This window comes from Dromiciops gliroides, chromosome 1 (assembly GCF_019393635.1).
Source record: "Dromiciops gliroides isolate mDroGli1 chromosome 1, mDroGli1.pri, whole genome shotgun sequence".
Taxonomy (NCBI): Eukaryota; Metazoa; Chordata; class Mammalia; order Microbiotheria; family Microbiotheriidae; genus Dromiciops; species Dromiciops gliroides.
In genome coordinates, this window is record NC_057861.1 from 227,453,408 (window position 1) to 227,471,198 (window position 17,791).

The following is a 17,791-nucleotide window of genomic DNA, read 5'->3' on the forward strand; positions in this document are numbered from 1 at the left end:
GATAAAGCACCGGCCCTAGATTCAGGAGGACCTGAGTTCAAATATGACTTCAGACACTTGACACTTACTAGCTGTGTGACCCACACAATTACATGTAAAAACAAATTTTGACACCAATTTTTTAAAACTTCTCTTCCTCTCTCCTTTCCCACCCCCCAACTCTAAGAACTCGAACAATTCAATATAAGTTATACATGAGTAGTCATGGAAAACATCTCCACATTAGCTAGGTTGTGAGAGAAAACAGATGAAAACAAAACTTCAGATTAAGGAAATGTCAAAAAAATTATGCTTCAGTCTGTGTTCAGATACTATCAGTTCTTTCTCTGTAGATGGATTGCAATTTTCATAAGTCCTTTAGAGTTATATTGGATCATTGTATTGCTGAAAATAACCCAGTCCTTCCCAGGAGATCATCTTAAACTATTTATGTTATTTTATATACAGTACATTTCACTCTGCTTCAGTTCATGTAGACCTTTCCACATTTTTCTGATAGCATCCTGTTCATCATAACATTTATATAGTACTGATGTGGGTTGGAATTTGGGGTCAAAAAAAAGCAGCGGCTCAACCACAAGTCATGCTTGACTAGAGATCATTTTTCTTTAAAACTTTTACACATTATAAATAATTCCTGATTTTTAACCATTGCACTACAAAAGATTTCAAAGTAGCAGCATTTTCAAACCAGCTTTTACAATGTTCATCTAAGGCTATGAATGCCTAGCAAAGAATTAACATCCCAATTTCAAATTTAAACTCTTAAGTAGACACACACCTGTAAAGATATCCAGAAGTCAGAGACTTCCCTTCCCCCTACTTTCAGAGCCTGGCCATTGTTCTGAAAGGCTACAGGGGTACAACCAAAAATCCCCCAAAGATTGTACAACACAATTACAACATTTGACAGACATAAATGCACAAGACAAGCAGACAAGCAGCAGCACAGACAAGCAAACAAACAGCTATAAGATATTCCTTCTTCCTGACCAGCCCACTCTGGTAGGGGCTAATCAGGTCTGTTACCTTAAATCTTTCTTTTGTAAATAAGTTAATCGTCTCTTTTCACCCATGTCCATTTTTTTTTTTTCCTTTTCCAAATTTGTAAGGATCCACCCGAGGGATCATGCAGAATGTTTTCTCTCCTTGTCCCTTTAAGGTGGGTTGGGCTAAGACCCCACCTGAGAAAAATCCTACCTCAGACCTTGGGGGCCCACCCAATGTGACTGAGGTTTCTGAGGCAACAGAAGAGAAAAACACAATGCATACTCTGTCCCAGGGAACCCAAGAGCCAAATGAGGGGGTTGCTGTGGCCAGACAGTATTGCAATAAAACACTACCCATTTTCTTTTCCAGGTTAGTGCTATCAGACTTGTCCCAATTTGTACCTTAATTCTCCTTTCTCTCTTTTCCCAATTTGTCAAAATGCACTCCAAACTACCCTAACTTCTTGACCCATCTGTAACCTCCCGGAGGTTACCAACACCACACCTATTAATTAGTTATTAATCTATTTTATTGTTTTATTTTTAAAACCCTACTCTGTTTTTTCATTTAGATGATCTTTTTACTTTTAATTTTCCTAATTTCTACTTTTTATTTAGTTGGATTTAATGATTTTTCTAAAATTGTATGTTCAGTTCTTTAATTTATGCTTTCTCTGTTTTGTTGATGAAAATATTTAGAAATTAAAAATTTCCTTGGGGGCAGCTAGGTGGCACAGTAGATAAAGCACTGGCCCTGGAGTCAGAAGGACCTGAGTTCAAATCTGGCCTCAGACACTTGACACTTACTAGCTGTGTGACCCTGGGCAAGTCACTTAACCCCCATTGCCCCACAAGAAAAAAAAAATTTCCTCTCAGAACTACTTTAGCTGTAGCTCATAAGTTTTGCTATGTTGTTTCTTTCTTTTTTTTTTTTTTTTTTAAGTGAGGCAATTGGGGTTAAGCGACTTGCCCAGGGTCGCACAGCTAGTAAGTGTTAAGTGTCTGAGGCCGGATTTGAACTCAGGTACTCCTGACTTCAGGGCCGGTGCTCTATCCACTGTGCCACCTAGCTGCCCCTGCTATGTTGTTTCTTAATTGCAATATTCTTTGAAATATTCTGTTTCTAAAGTTGTTTCTTTGGCCTATCAGTTCTTTAGAATTAGGTTTTTATATTTTAGTCCCCTAATTACTTTAACATTATTTCTTTAGGTGTCCTTTATGAAAAAAAAATTTTTTTTTTGCAGGGCAATGGGGGTTAAGTGACTTGCCCAAGGTCACACAGCTAGTAAGTGTCAAGTGTCTGAGGCTGGATTCGAACTCAGGTACTCCTGAATCCAGGGCCGGTGCTTTATCCACTGCGCCACCTAGCCACCCCCGTGAAATGTTTTTTTAATTTTGTATGTTTGTTTTTTTGGGTGAGGCAATTGGGGTTAAGTGACTTGCCCAAGGTCACACAGCTAGTAATTTTTAGGCGTCTGAGGTCAGATTTAAACTCAGGTCCTCCTGACTCCAGGGCTGGTACTCTATCCACTGTGCCACATAGCTGCCCCTGGAATGTTTTTTTTTTTTTAAATAAAATTAATGATCAATAAATGATGTCTTAAACATTTCGACTTTTCTTCATTTTTGGGTGATTTCTTTACGCCTCAGGATGTGATCAGTTTTTGTAAAGGGGTTATGTTAAAAAAAAAAAGTATTTCTTTCCATTCCTATTCAATAAATACCAGAAATTGATCATCTCTCACCTCTTTCTCCATGACTATATTATCTTATTATCTCTTCTCTTTTCTGTTTATCAATATAGACTTTTCTCCCCTGATCACAGTTTTCAGACCATTCTGACAATTCTTAAATTATCTCTTGATCTATTTTCCAGGTAGTTTGTTTTTGGTATGCCTTAGATTTTTTGTTTTTTGTTTTTTCCCCAATCTTTGGGTTTTGTGTTGATATTTCTTATGTCCTTGTCTTTTAAAATTTTTTTTTTCCTGCCTGGCCCATTTTAATTTTGGGGCATTCTGTTTGAGTGAGGTTTTCTATCTTCTGTTCTAAGGTGTCAGTTTTCCATTTTGCTTGTCATTCTTGACTCTCTAAATCTTCCATTCTGTATTTCTTGTTTTTCTTTCCTCAGGTATTCCTGTGCCCCCTGTGGCCAAGTCATTTATTTTTTCTCTAAGACTTTATCAGAACTTGTTATAGTGTCCTTTGATTTTGAGATTCACCCTTTGGGCATCTCAAATACCAAGTTATTTCATCAAGGTTCAGAGTTTTTCTTGGTTTGCATGTCTTTGTGGGGTGGGGTGTGAAGGGTTGTTTGGGTTAAAGCTCTTCCACTGAATGGTACGGGCAAGGCATGCCCATTATTCAGTATAGTTAGCCAGACTGGGCCCCTCCTTTAAAAGCTTCTGGTGCTCCTGTGGACCAGGACTTTTTTCCACCTGCAACAGTTTTTTCACCTGAGAAATTTTTACTTGATCCTGGATATACAGGTATATAAAATAGGAATACATAATCTTTTACTGTTGCCAAATTTTTCACAACCCCCACATTCAGTTATGCAATCCCACATGGGGTCACCACCCATAGTTTAAGAAGCTAGGCTCTAGAGTTGGACTCTGCCTGGGGCCTCCCTCTAGTCACAGCTGCAGAACCTTTCATTAGTAAATCACCTCTGCCTGGAGTCCTTCTTCACTGCTTCTGGGCTAGGTTCTTGCTATAAGCAATATTAAGGCTGTATTTTTACTTAGAGCCTACTCTCACCAAGTTAGGCTCAGACCTCTGGAAGACCCTTCCTAAAACTCCCCAAAGTTATTCCCTGTAGTAGACTATGGCTGTGTTGGAGAGTCTTGAGGTGATTTCTGTGTTTTAGTAGATGGAGTGCTTGTGGGGAACGTGAGATGCTTTTTGTCTTGAGAGTCTTCAATTTACCTACCACCAGCCTTTGTCATATATACTTTGTCTTTGTCCCAGGAATCTGTTGGCCCTGTATTCTAAGCTGTAGTCCCCATATTAAAGATCCTATTTTTAGACATCATCTTATTATCTAATTGTTTATTTTACAAATTAATTTTTCTCTTTTGTATCCGTTGCTTCAGTGGGCACAAAGTAAAGAAAACACACCTGTGTCCTGGTGGTCTTTAGTTTTTGCTTGAGAGTTCATAACTGTTGGCAGTACCACTTGATTTCCCTCTGGAAGTGTTGACTGTGCCCAAATGATCCACCAGAAGTGGGTAATTGTCATCCATTTGGATAAGGCTTGGGAAGTTCTCTGTTATGTCTTGGATTCATGCCTCAAGGAGGAGACAGATGGATGAGGAGCAGTCCAACAGGATGAGATCTTGGATTGAGCAGTGTCATGAAAACCTAGAGAGCAAAAGTTCAAAAGAGAGTGACCAACTGTGTCAGATGTTTCAGAGAGGTCAAGAAGGATAAAGATTGAGGGAAAAGTCCGTTAGATTGGGCAGTTAAGAGATCTTTGGTGACTTTGGAGGGAGAAGTTTTAGTTTTTTACTCTAAACAGAATTGATTTCTTTTCTAGTAAAAGTGCTCTTCTGGGCTCAGCCAACAGGGGTCTGAGATTTAATGTACCTTTCAAATCCCCAAATTTGTGTATAGTTACCTGTAGTGTAATTTACAGCTAGAATTTTGAAAGGTCAGGAATTTATGAATTTAGGATGTAATTCTGCAAAGAACTTGAAGTGGTTTTTCTTTCATACACTGTAAAGATCATGGGGAGAATAACCTTAAATAATATTTTAGTTATATTATTCCTCTCTTTGAGACCCAAGAGGAAGGAGATTTCTTGTTTAGGCTGTAAGTCAGAATTCTGACTAATAGAATCAGCTCAATTCATCAATGTGATGGATTATAGTAGCTGATTGTTTAGCTTATGTCCTAGAAATACAGTTGTAGTTAATCATTATATGAAGGGAATGTTGGCATCTTGTTTCAGCACTTGTAAACTTGGATGATTTGTTCTATGATTGGAATGGTAATAGCAGCTTCATTGATTCTGTTAGGACAAACTTATGGAGACCCTGGGGTCAGTGAATTTTAGGAAAAACAACATGACAGTGCAAAGGAAAATGATTTTAAGTTAAGGCTGGGAAAGAAGGCTGTTGCTACAACAGCACTGCCAGGTCATTACAAAGTAAGGGGTTTAAGAGATACCATAATTTCAATGACAGACTACTTAAAGAGTTCATTACGTTGGAGTGATGCCTTGATAACATGAGGGAAATTACTTCATTTGCAATTGGTTCCCTGAGAAGAGGCATTAGCCAACGCAGCATGCTCAGATGTTAGGCAGCTAATGACAGTTATTTTACAAGAATCTAACTGAAATGAAGCTGTGCATAAGGCAACTTCAGAAATAAAACTGAAATATCGAAGAAAAAAGCAACTACTGTGTGTCATAACTTTATGTTGCTAGGTATTTAACAATGAGAAATATGTTCATTCATATAGCCCTCAAATTGTAATTTTAGAGAAAATTCCTATTTTATAGTATGTACTTTCCTGGAATTTAGTTTTATTACCTATCAAGTGAGCAGCCTGGACTAAATAATCTGTTTCTTCTCGCCCTGAATTCTGAAAAATTAGATCCTGAGGGTTATCATTTCTTAGGTTAAATAAAAATTTTACAATTATTTGTTATGTCAAATTAATCTAAATGGAACACTATCCATTTTAAAACAGAATGTGAAGTTCAGGTTCTCCTCATTTTTAAAAAAAATATTGGTATGTTTGGTTCTTGCCTTGCTTACATTTCCTGCTATATCCCTCTCCTCTTCCTTTATCAGACATCCCTTTAACTAGGTGCAATGTGACAACACTAAAGTAGGAAATCAATTTTTTAACAACTGGTCACATTTGATCTAATGGGAATGGGGGCAAAGGAGAGAAAAGGTGATCTCTGCCTTTCACTGAGGCAGCATCTTGCAAGCATGGGAGGAGACTGAGGCTTTGAGCACAATAGCTTCCTCTGGTGGCTGCTTCTGTTCCAGCTCCAGCAGCTGCAGAAGAGGGCAGAGATGAGTGGCATCCAGCAGTTTACATTATGGGGTGGGAGAGGGAGTTGAACACTTTATTCATAGGAAACTGTCTCTACTGACTTCTTAGAGAGCATTCTGTTTCCAACAGGAGAAATGATTAAAATTTCGAATCGACACAGACATTGAAAAAGTTTTTCAAATAAAAATCACTGAAAGGTAGAAATATATTTCCCTCCTGTTATAAAAGGAGAGAATTGGAGAATGGGGAGGCTATAAGTTACCTAATTCCTTATGACTAATCAGAAAGAACTACATGTTTTCTTTCTAGCTTGTTATTTTGTTAATTAATATACTTCATAGGTTTCTAGCCAGTAAAATAAACTTGTTGCTTATGGAAACATTTCTTGTTCTTTCTCTTCTAGTAAGTTTAGCTGCTGGACTGGAGACTTGGTCTTGGGATCAGTACTTAAAGGAACAGAATGCTGTAGCAGCCCCTGCTCAACTTTTTTCTAGGGTAAGTGGTTCCATGTGTGGGGCAATGAGGGTTAAGTGACTTGCCCAGGGTCACACAGCTAGTAAGTGCCAAGTGTCTGAGGTGGGATTTGAACTGAGGTCCTCCTGACTCCAGGTCCGCTGCTCTATCCACTGCATCATCCATTGCACCACCCTGCTGCCCCCCATGGAGGAACCCTTTAAGCAAATTCACCCTATATAGACTGAATGGAAACTGAGGTTTAAGTGACTTGCTCCTAACTGAACAAGTTTTCATCCTCTTCTCACAGAAGAAGTAGAGGTTGGAAGGCTTGTTAATTGTGATTATGAGAGGTGGGGTGGGTGGGGGCAAAAAGAATCATCCCTAATAGGAAAGGATACCCTTGTTTTGTTTGTCTTCATTCTGCTTTGTGCCTCTCCCATTCAAATGCAGTTTCATCTTTGTGAATGGGATAATAGAAATTGGTGGACAAGGTCAGATGTCCAGAGAGACACTGAATAAAGTGTCTGATTTATATGTCATATATGACCTCAGCAACTGCTAATTTAGAGTGCACACAACTTAAGTGTATTTTCATAGACCAATTTGTATTTTCTCTTACTGATTTGAAGTTCAGAGATATTACCCATCCCTAAAGTCACCAATGGTTCTTTGACCATTTCCTCCGCATCTCACTCTCCTACTAGCTTCATAATTGAATCACTGATTATTCTAAACTGGCATCTGATATATTAACAACTCCCCTCTACTTGTTACTGTTACATAAAATACACGGCTTCCAATTTAAATTTATTTCATGTTACTTCCCAACATTTAACCTCTCACTTTAAGCCAGCCTCTTCGCTGTTGTCTGAAAATGCCATGCTTTCCTATGTCATTCTTTTGCTTACATTTTTTTTCACCTGCAACATTTACCCAAATCCTGCTCATCCTCTGAGACTCAGCTCTGAGCATACCTTATCCATGAAGCCTTGCCTCTCAGACAGGTGGCACAGTGAAAAGAGCTCTGATCCTAGAGTCAGGAAGATCTGAGTTCAAATTTGGCTGTAGAGACTTATTCGTTTTGTGATCCTGGGCAAGTCACTTAAACCTCTGTCTGCTTCAGTTTCCTTATTTGTAAAATGTACAGAAGAACACTGCCTACTTTTCAGGGTTGTTATAAGGATCAATTGAGATAATATTTCCAAAGTGCTTTGCAAACCTAAAAGTACTATGTAGATGCTAGCTAGGTAATATCATCTCCTCTTTGAACTACTGTTGGTATTTTTAGGCATTAACACTTTGTTACATACCATCTGGTTCCCTATTGTTTCAAATGTATTGCTTGTCTTCTTAATGCCATACTATTTTTGCATTGTGTAGCTAGCACAATGCTAAGTATGTGATACATACTTAATACATACTTTTGTAATGGCTAACTTGAATTTTTGAACCTTGTGCTAGAAGCAGCAGCTTGCATTTTGGTAAAGGATACAGTCTATTTAAAAATTCAGTGCCTGTAGAAGAATGTATGATCCTTGATGGAAGGGATTTTTTGTTTTTGTCTGTGTATTCTCAGTCTGACTTTGCTGTAAGGCCTGGCAAACAGTACGTACTTTATAGAGTTTTGTTTAACCGGTTTGGATTTCACTGGACCAGCTTTATAGGTGTATTCTGTTATCAAAGGATGATCAGGCGCACCACAGCAACGATAGAGAAGTTCCCATATTAGTGTGATGCTTTGTAGTTGACCCTAGGATCATGTTTTATTCTCTGCCCAGTGATTGATTAGTAATCACCTACTGTAGAGCTAAGGTCACTTACTTCATAGGTTTGAAGATCTCAAAGGGCAAAAGCCATTTTTACTTTGTTCATAACAAGACTTGGGAATGAATACTGTGTACCTGGTACCTATTTCTTTTTCTGTCGGGTCTATAAAGACTTAGAAAGCTCTCAGACCATATTAGTGGTTTGGTTTTGACTGACAAAGATACAAAAGATCTATCACATACCTCTTTCCATTAGTTCCAAGTCATGGAAGGCAACAGGGCCAATAAAGGAGCTCTTAGCTGTTTTTCCTATTTATGTGATAATTCCTTCTCATTCTTCTTTGCTTGACCATCTTTTCCCTAACACCTCTTAAATGTGAGTCTTCCTCTGCTGCCCTGCTCCCCTCAGAAGTCTGCCTTGACCTCAACCTTATTCTCTTTCTACATTTTAGCCTTTGCTGAATGATTATCCTCCATCTCTTGTATCTAGATTCTGGACATTCCCCTTGACTCATTCTCTCTGGGTTCCCTTTTTCTTTATATATTCTCTGGTGATTTTATTGGCTCTCATAGTTTCGGTTTTCATCTCCAAATAACAGAATGTCTGTCTGTCTATTTATCTATCATCCTTCCATCCATCCATCCAATCTCTCTTCTGATTTCCGTTTGTTCATCACAACCTGATTGCTAGACATTCTCCACCTGCATGTCCTATTGTCACCTAAATCTCAATATATTAAAAATAAAACTTATGTTCTCTCTTTTTACTCCTACTTTCCCTCCAAACTTCTCTATGTTCAAGGTGCCACTGCAATTTCAGTTTATAATCATGAGTTCGTATCCCATATTTACCATTTCTACCTCCATAATCTTTCCCGTCTGTTTCTATATGCTCACTTAGCCAGCAAGCTAGTTCTTCATATTTATTATAGATTTCAATTTGGAAGGAACCTTAAAGATCTGATAGTCTAATCCTGTCATTTGACAGGTGAGGTAACTGAGATCCATAGTAGCTAGGCTCCTTGCCCAAGACCACAAAAGTAGGAAAATTGGAGAGACCAGACTCAGGCCAAATTTTTCAGACTCCAGTCCCCAAATTCTTTCCACTGCATGTATCATGTTGTCTCCTCTTTTTCAATGCCTTTTTGCAACAACTTCCTCAGTATCTACCCTTTCTTCAGTGTCTACTTTTCAGGTTCATCTTTTACACTGCTTCTAAGATAATATTAAAAATAATCATAAGGTTGTAATGATGATCAACTGGGAACTGACCTGTGACTTGTTGATCTGCTTGACCTGTGATCCTTTGAATGGTTATGTTCTTCTTTCTTGGATATCTCTTCATACACAATCCCTTCATAGGCCCCCTGTTGCTTCTTGAATAAAAAGTGATGTTAGGATCAGTGCCCATCCATTGCTTCCTATGTTTTTCATTATTACCCCCCCCCCCCCCACAGTGGTGCTGGATCTGATGTTAGAGGATCTGAGGTTTTTTGGGGATTTTTTTTTGGTGAGGCAATTGGGGTTAAGTGACTTGCCCAGGGTCACACAGCTCGTAAGTGTCAAGTGTCTGAGGCTGGATTTGAACTCAGGTCCTCCTGACTTGCGGGCCGGTGCTCTATCCACTGCGCCAGCTAGCTGCCCCTTGAGGATCTGAGTTCTAATCCTGTCCCTGATACTTATTACCCATGACCTTGGATAAGTCATGTCTCTGGGCTTCAGTTTTCTTATCTATAAAATGAGAGTATTGGAATAGATGTCTTCAGAAGCTCAAAATTTATGATGCTAATTCTTTCCCTTCAGGCATGCTGCTTCCCTAGTCTATATAATAGCTTCCCTCCTTCTCTTATTCTTTTCAAAGAGTGTGCATCTCTTCTTGATGGTCCGGCTCCACAAGTATTTGATGGTCACCTCTGTACAATCCTGTGAGGGATACCGAAGTTGAAGATACTCTTTCCTAGTCCTTCAGTTTTTCTTTTCTCTGATCACTTTTCGTCTGTCCCATACATTGTGTCACTAAGTAATATTACCAACTCTGGACTCAGGGCTTCATTAGAGGATATGATGTTTAAGACATGGCCAGGCAAGCAAAAGACAGTCAGTTGGGAGTACACAGAGACAGACCATCAGTTGAAATAAGACAATGGTGAAAAGACAGGAAAATAGGAGAACAAAAATGTATCAAAGACAAAGTATCAGAGATGAGGGTATTTTGAACTGAGGCGAGAAAACTTACATAATCAAATTGGGTTGTCATAGGATCTCATTGCCGTCTTCCTAGAGTCTTGTGAGGCCAAGGACTGGAGCTGAAAAGTTGATTCAGGATAATGACTCACTAGATTTGGCAAACACTAATATTTATTCAGTTATGTAGCTCAGTGGATAGAGTGCTAGGTGTGGAATCAGGAAGACCTGAGTTAAAATTTTACTTCAGATACTCACTAGCTGTGTGACCCTGGGTAAGTCACTTAACCTCTGTTTGCCTAATCTACTGGAGAAAGAAACTGCAAACCACTACAGTATCTTTGCCAAGAAAACCTCCTATGAAGTCATGAAGAATGGGCCATGACTGAATAACTGAAAGACAATATTTATTCTGTTATGTATTGTTTTGTTCAGTTGTTTCAGTGGTGTCTTTCTCCTCGTGACCCCATTTGGGGTTTTCTTGGCAAAGATACTGGAGTGATTTGCCATTTCCTTCTCCAGCTCATTTTATAGATGAAGAAACAGAGGCAAACAGGCTTAAATGACTTGCCCAGGGTCACAAAACTAGTAAGTGTCTGAGGTCAGATTTGAACCCAGGAAGATGAGTCTTCCTTGCTCCAGGCCCAGAATTCTATCTATCTAGCTGCTCATTATTTTACTTTCTTATGGCATTTCTTATGTCCATATTCTGTTTCCTGGTGAAATTATAAATTCCTTAGAGCCAGAATGTTTTTTTTTTTTTTTTGGTGAGGCAATTGGGGTTAAGTGACTTGCCCAGGGTCACACAGCTAGTAAGTGTCAAGTGTCTGAGGCTGGATTTGAACTCAGGCCCTCTTGAATCCAGAGCCAGTGCTTTATCTATCGTGCCACCTAGCTGCCCCTCAGAATGTATTTTTGGTTAACTGATACAGTGACAGATGTAAAAGCAATAAATATCATCTCTGTGCAGAAGACTCATATATATGTTGCATACATCATGTATACACATAGATATGCACATGTGCAGATCTATCTGTCTGTCTGTCTGTCTATCTATCTATCTATCTATCTATCTATCTATCTATCTATCTATCTATCTATCTATCTATCTTTATCTATCTCAGAGTAGGTGCTTATCTCCATTGGTAGCAAGAGTTTCCGAATCGGGAATTTTCCTTTACCAATGAAATCATAGGCCTGCCCTCCTTACTTCTCTAGTCACTCTTTCCACAGAACATTTATAATGTGAATTGGGAGTAAGTAGTGGTACCGTGAATGGCAAGGCCTGAAGTCAGAAATACCTAAGTTCAAATTAGACCTTAGGCACTATCTATGTGACCTGGGCAAATCACTCAACCTTGTTTGCCTCAGTTTCCTTATCTGTAAAAATGGGGATTATAATAGCACCTGGCTCCAGGGTTGTTACAGGATTAAATGAGATCATTTTAAAGCATGCCTAGTACATAGTAGGTGCTATATAAGTATTAGCTATTTTATTGTTGTTGTTGTTTAGAAATTGTGAAATTCCTAAACATTTAAAACTATTTTTTTTCAGATGTGTCATTGGAAATATTTTTGGATATGAAAACTTTTCAATCCTATCATCATTTCAGGTGCTTCTTGAGCACAGTATGTTTGTTCCAATTTCATCTCCACAGTGATTTTAGTAGAAGATATTTTTGGTATAGTATTTGGAATGGAAGAGACTAAACAGAACTCTCTTGGATATGTGAAAGATGAATCATTAAATCTTTTCTGAAGACTAGCTCATAAATATGATCATATCCTAGATGTTATCATATGGCTCTTCAGCCATAATCTTCTTTTGAAACATAACCTGTTTTTATCTGTTTAGTGCCTGGCACATGGTAGACCTTTATACGTTTTTGTTTGTCCATTGTCGCCTTTTCTGCTCTCTTCCTTTACTTCTCCATTACTGCTACCTATTGACAACTATTTTAATCTTACTTTTTCAATCTAAGCACCCTCAACTCCTTAACACTCCCTAGTCTTCTACAGAACCCATTTCCCTGACCATATGTCGTCTTATTTTCTCCTAATTATAATTCTCCTACTTAATAATACTCTTATATGCTGTTGAATACTATTGAAATATGTTCCATCTGATCCAGCCATTATAAGATGATTTTTATCTTAATCATTTAAATTTTTAATTTTTTAATCCTTAATTTTGATCTTTAACTGTTTTTTATCTTTTTTAATCTTTAATTTTTGTCTGACCTAGGGCAGTTTGAGTAAACTACTGTTGACCACGTATAATGCTATTTTAGAAAGACATCGTGATGGCGCTATTAAAGGAGGATACTGCTATCGGGAACCACGTCTAGGGACATATTTCTCTTAGAGGAAATAAAAAAGATGCAGGGTGGGGTGGGGCTTCTTCAAGTATTTTAACTTAATTGAACAAACATGTAATAAGCACCTATTATGTGCCAGTTACAATTCTGAAGGGCTGCTACGTGGAAGAGAGATTACATTTGTTCTGTTTAGGTTCCTTTTTGGATGAGTTAGACTAGAAAGCCACTGTAGTCTGTCCCAAATCTGAAATGCTGGAATTCTTTGAATTTCAAGTTTTCAAAACATCCCCCCATACTTTATGCCTATCCTTCTTTACTACTACTGAACTGAAATCTTTACAGAAATAGAGAATTCCTAGTCTACTTCCCTGTAATCACAGAGCAATATTTAGCAAAACTGTGTCCTTAAAAGGTTTGTTTTACATGCTTGTATCCTGCCCTGTTTGTGCCCTCATAGCCTTCCTTCCCTGATAATCTTCAGGTGATGTCCCCCCCCCAAATTCTTATTAGAAATTTAATTTTCCATAAATTCTTGGGCATGGACAATATAGTTGTGAGCAAAGAATATTAAAGCTCTTAGGAGCATAGACAGTGTCTTCATAATAGCTTCTGATTCAAGATGGCTCCTTCAAAAGAGAGAGGTAAATTTGCAAAGTAAATAGGTGATTAAGAATAAGATCTGAATTTCCCCCTTAGGGTTTAAGATATATGAATGGTCAGGCAGGAACTGCAAATAGTTAGCTGTGGTCAATATATTTTCCTGGAGACTTGCAGGTCTTCAAAATAATTTTAAATTTACAATGGATGGAGAGGGAGGAAACTGTTCAAATACATCTTTCAGGCAGATACCACAGACTATAGAAGGCATGCTTTAGGAAGAAGAATACTAGTGGAGAGGTTTAATAATTAAAAGACTCTAGGAAAGAGGAACAGTAATAAAACTCAATATCTAAATGCCAATGCAGAATATTATTAACAAATTCATTTGCAATTAGAGGCAACAAGTATTTATTGAGTGTCTGCTGTGTACCTGGTATTGTTCTAAGTATTGGAGATAAAAAGGCAAAACCAAAACATTCTCTGCCCTCAGGGAACAAAATATGAGATTCTATTGGGGGACAACAACATATACACAGATGAACATTTACAACATAAGTATGGAGTTAACACAAAGTAATTTTTATATGTGGGGGCAGTGGAAGAGCTTCTCTATGGAGAGATGAGGAATGACCTTTTGTAGGTCATGGCATTAGAAATACTTTTAAGAAAGGTGAAGATTTGATAAGGTTGAATTAAATAGGGAGATAATTCTAAGCATCAAAAGCCTGTAGAAAGTCACAAAACTGAGAGGAGGAATATCTCAGAGAATAGCCAGTAGGCCAATTCTATAGGAAAATAGAAATCATGGATTAGATAGGGACCGTACTTAGGATTTATATAGATAGCTCTCATTGAGGAGTGTTTCTCTCTTCTCTCCTCTCTTTCCTCTCTCCTCTCTCTCTCTTCTCTCTCTTCTCTCTCCTCTCTCTCCTCTCTCTCCTCCTATCTCCTCCTATCTCCTCCTATCTCCTCTCCCCTCTCTCTCCTTTCTCTCCTCTCCTCTCTCTCTCCTCTCTCTCTCCTCTCCTCTCTCTCCTCTCCTCCTCTCTCCTCTCTCTCCTTTCTCTCCTCTCCTCTCTCTCCTCCTGTCTCCTCTCTTTCCTCTCCCCCTCTCCTCCCTCTCTCCCCTCTCCCCTCTCCCCATATGCGTATTGTGTACATACTCATACATAAAATATATATGCTATAGAGTGATCTATGTATATTTATCATATATAGTCTATGTATTTATGCACAGTATAATATATACATGTTTACATATACATTATGTATATATACACACATTCATATAACATATATGATATAGGTACACTCAGAGCGGGGAGAGAGATTCTGCAATGAGAGATAGCTATATAAGTCATTAGTACAGAGAGAAGAAGGACAGAGTATTTATAATACATATATACATATATGATTGTGTATATACACCCCCAGAACATAGGAATGGATTTGCCATTTCATTAGTGTCAGGAACTTCAAGTAAAGAAATTGAGGGTTTAAGGCAACTGGCCCAGGATCACAGAGAATGTGTCAGGCAGGTAGGAGTTGAACCCAGGTGTCCCAGGTTCCAAAGTCAACTCTCTACCAATTATGCCAACCTACCTCTTACCTAGCATGTGAGAGACGCTTAAAAATGCTGACTGATTGATGCTTTGCACAATGATAATAACAATTCTTACTTTTATAGCATTTCCCAGTTTACAAAGTACTTTCTTCAAAACAGCCCTGTGAGGTAGAGGACACTTGTGACACTGAACCAAAGCATAACCTTCCCTCAATAATTAGTGTATTTGAAGGGCAGCTAGGTGACACAGTGGATAGAGCACCGGCCCTGGAGTCAGGAGGACCTGAGTTCAAATCTGACCTCAGACACTTGACACTGACTAGCTGTGTGACCCTGGGCCAGTCACAGCCCCAATTGCCTCTCTCCGCCCCCCCCCCCATAGTGTATTTTCTCAGAGAAACAAAGAGAATATACAATTTCAAACTAAAAAATTCTCATATATATATAAATTCAGATATCATAATTATTTTATTATGGTTAAAGACCTATGAAACTGGAAGTGACTTGGATCTCTCAGGGTTTCTGAGAACCTTGACCTCAGCTTTTAAGCATCTTTGCCTTAGTCTGAATTCTCACAGTACTAATTTTCCCTCCAATGGTTTTCTTGTTTCACTTGTGTGCTTTCTTGCTTCCTTAATTAGATAATGGCTTCCCTAGTGACTGTGAACATGTTTTCTGCTTTTATGGCCGTCTACCACAATGCCACACTGCTAAGCACAAGGTCAATACATAGGTGCTTGATACATGTCATTGTGTGAATTGTGCAATTTGATATTGAACTGAATAAATCTCATGGATGCCATGTTGTTACTACCTTTTCAGCTTCTTTTTCATATTAAAAGGCTTCAGAACTATTCTATATTAGCCTCCCCAAATAGACTGCCTATAGAAGTAAACTTTATCATGTTGATTTAAATTTCCCCCCTCATCCCTTTGACATTTAAACTCTTTTCGTGTGTTTTTTCTATACAGGCAGATGTGCTCATGATATCTTATTAGAAATTGTTTTAAGCATCTAGTCAGAATTTTTGCACTGTCAACTGGAATTCAAAAACTCCTAGATGTGTTGGGGGGTAAAGTAAATGGGCAAATGAAATTTGGTTTTAAATCTGTAGCCCAGCTCTGTGATGTTCACATATATACATGCATATATACATATAGCCTTATAAGGTGAGAAGAGGGGAGGGGAACATTTTTATTTTCATATGAAAATAAGAAAAATTTTTCCTTCTCCTCTTTCCACCTTACACTGCTATTTTTGGGAGAGGGTTTTATAGATCACATAATACTATTTATATGAAAGGTGTTATTAGAACTATTTTACCTTATAAGTTGTTCTGTAAATCTTAGGAAGCATGGGAGTACCACTTGCTTTAATTAATATGAAACATGAAATACATACAGATGAAATGATCCTTAATGAATGATATGAGACAATATTGAAGTTAGGCTTTTGTCAAATAGTGGGCTTATAATGTAATGTTTACTTATTGCAAAACAGTATTGATTAACAGTACTCATCTAAGCATTTTTCTTCATATTTTATGTGTGATTGAGATTGAAAGATGGAGTCCTGGGGAGAGTTGATTTAAGTTTTCCATTACTTTGACATTGCAGTTGATCTTAGAATCAAATGGTATGAATATCATGAAATTTTTTTTAAACTGTTCAATATAATTACTTCTACTATAATTTTAAAAAGTCAGTATTTATTGTGTCTGTGTAGAAATTTGTTAGACATCGAAGAGAGAGAAACTTTAGATGAAATATAGTTCCTGACCTCAATGACGAAATTATTTACACACTTGATAGAACTTACAGTCTAGTACGCCAATAGATTACATCAGAGTTTCTTAAACTTTTTCCACTCTTGACCCCTTTTTGCGTAAGAACTTTTTACGAGACCCCAGGTATATAGGTATATAAAGTAGGTATACATAACCTTTTATTGTTGCCAAATTTTTTTTGCAACTCCCACATTCAGTTAAATGACCCCATATTCGGTTGTCACCCACAGTTTAAAAAGCTTTGGATTACAGCACAGAAAATACATGCATACACTATTATTACATGATAAGAATATTGGAGCTATAAATTAAAGGATTATGTTAGTGACCGTCTACTCTTCCTACTCCTATTAGATTTTTTCCATGATGTGAAACACTCTGTTAGTTTTTATGTATTTGGCTCTGCTGGGAATCATTATGTGCCCACATCATATATGTGTGTATGCATGTATTATGTATATATGCATACATATAGCATACAATCTTCTCACCTTAATGTGGTTGTTTTATGTTTTCCTTGTTCCTAATTTCTGTCTCCATTTTATAATTCTTTCAATTCATATTTAAGTAAATTTTATTTATATGATTTACATTACTAACATTTCCTTATTATATTACTGAGATATATCTTAGAAATTAATAATAAAAGGGGGAAAATTTCAGAAAAATTGACCAATGTATTGAAAAATTCTGACACATGCAGAATTTTGATAGTCCTATGTATTTCAGCATTACCTAGGGGTTGAACTATTGTGTCTGAAGTGATATGAAGAAGCCCTTTTGAAAACCAGGATCCACCTTCACATAATGTTGTTATTAATCAGGCTACCTAATGTTTGTTACTTATATTTTAAAAAGGGTATTTTCATTTGAGCTCTTACCTTTCTAATAGTATTGTTTTTCTGAATTTCTCTCTATTTCTATTTTTGAGTGTGTGTGTGTGTGGCTTAGTGATACAATGTAGGAAAAAACCCACCAACTAATCACTAAACTCAGATCCTCTCCACTTCCCTCCACCCCCACCCATACTCAGCCCATTAGTTGAAAAAGATCTAATTCCAAATACAGTGGCAAATCCAAAGCAATGGTACTTGAGAGCTAGGTAAGTGCTGCTTAT

At 37.7% G+C, this 17,791-nt stretch overlaps 1 protein-coding gene across 1 annotated transcript in view; it reads left to right on the forward strand.

The window, feature by feature from the left end:
- Positions 1-17,791, forward strand: part of L3MBTL4 (L3MBTL histone methyl-lysine binding protein 4) — a 536,490-nt gene that overhangs the window by 165,257 nt on the left and 353,442 nt on the right. Inside the window, exon 5 of the mRNA XM_043991609.1 lies at positions 6,403-6,494. Coding sequence (XP_043847544.1) covers positions 6,403-6,494 — 92 coding nt within the window. The remainder of the gene's footprint in view (positions 1-6,402; positions 6,495-17,791) is intronic.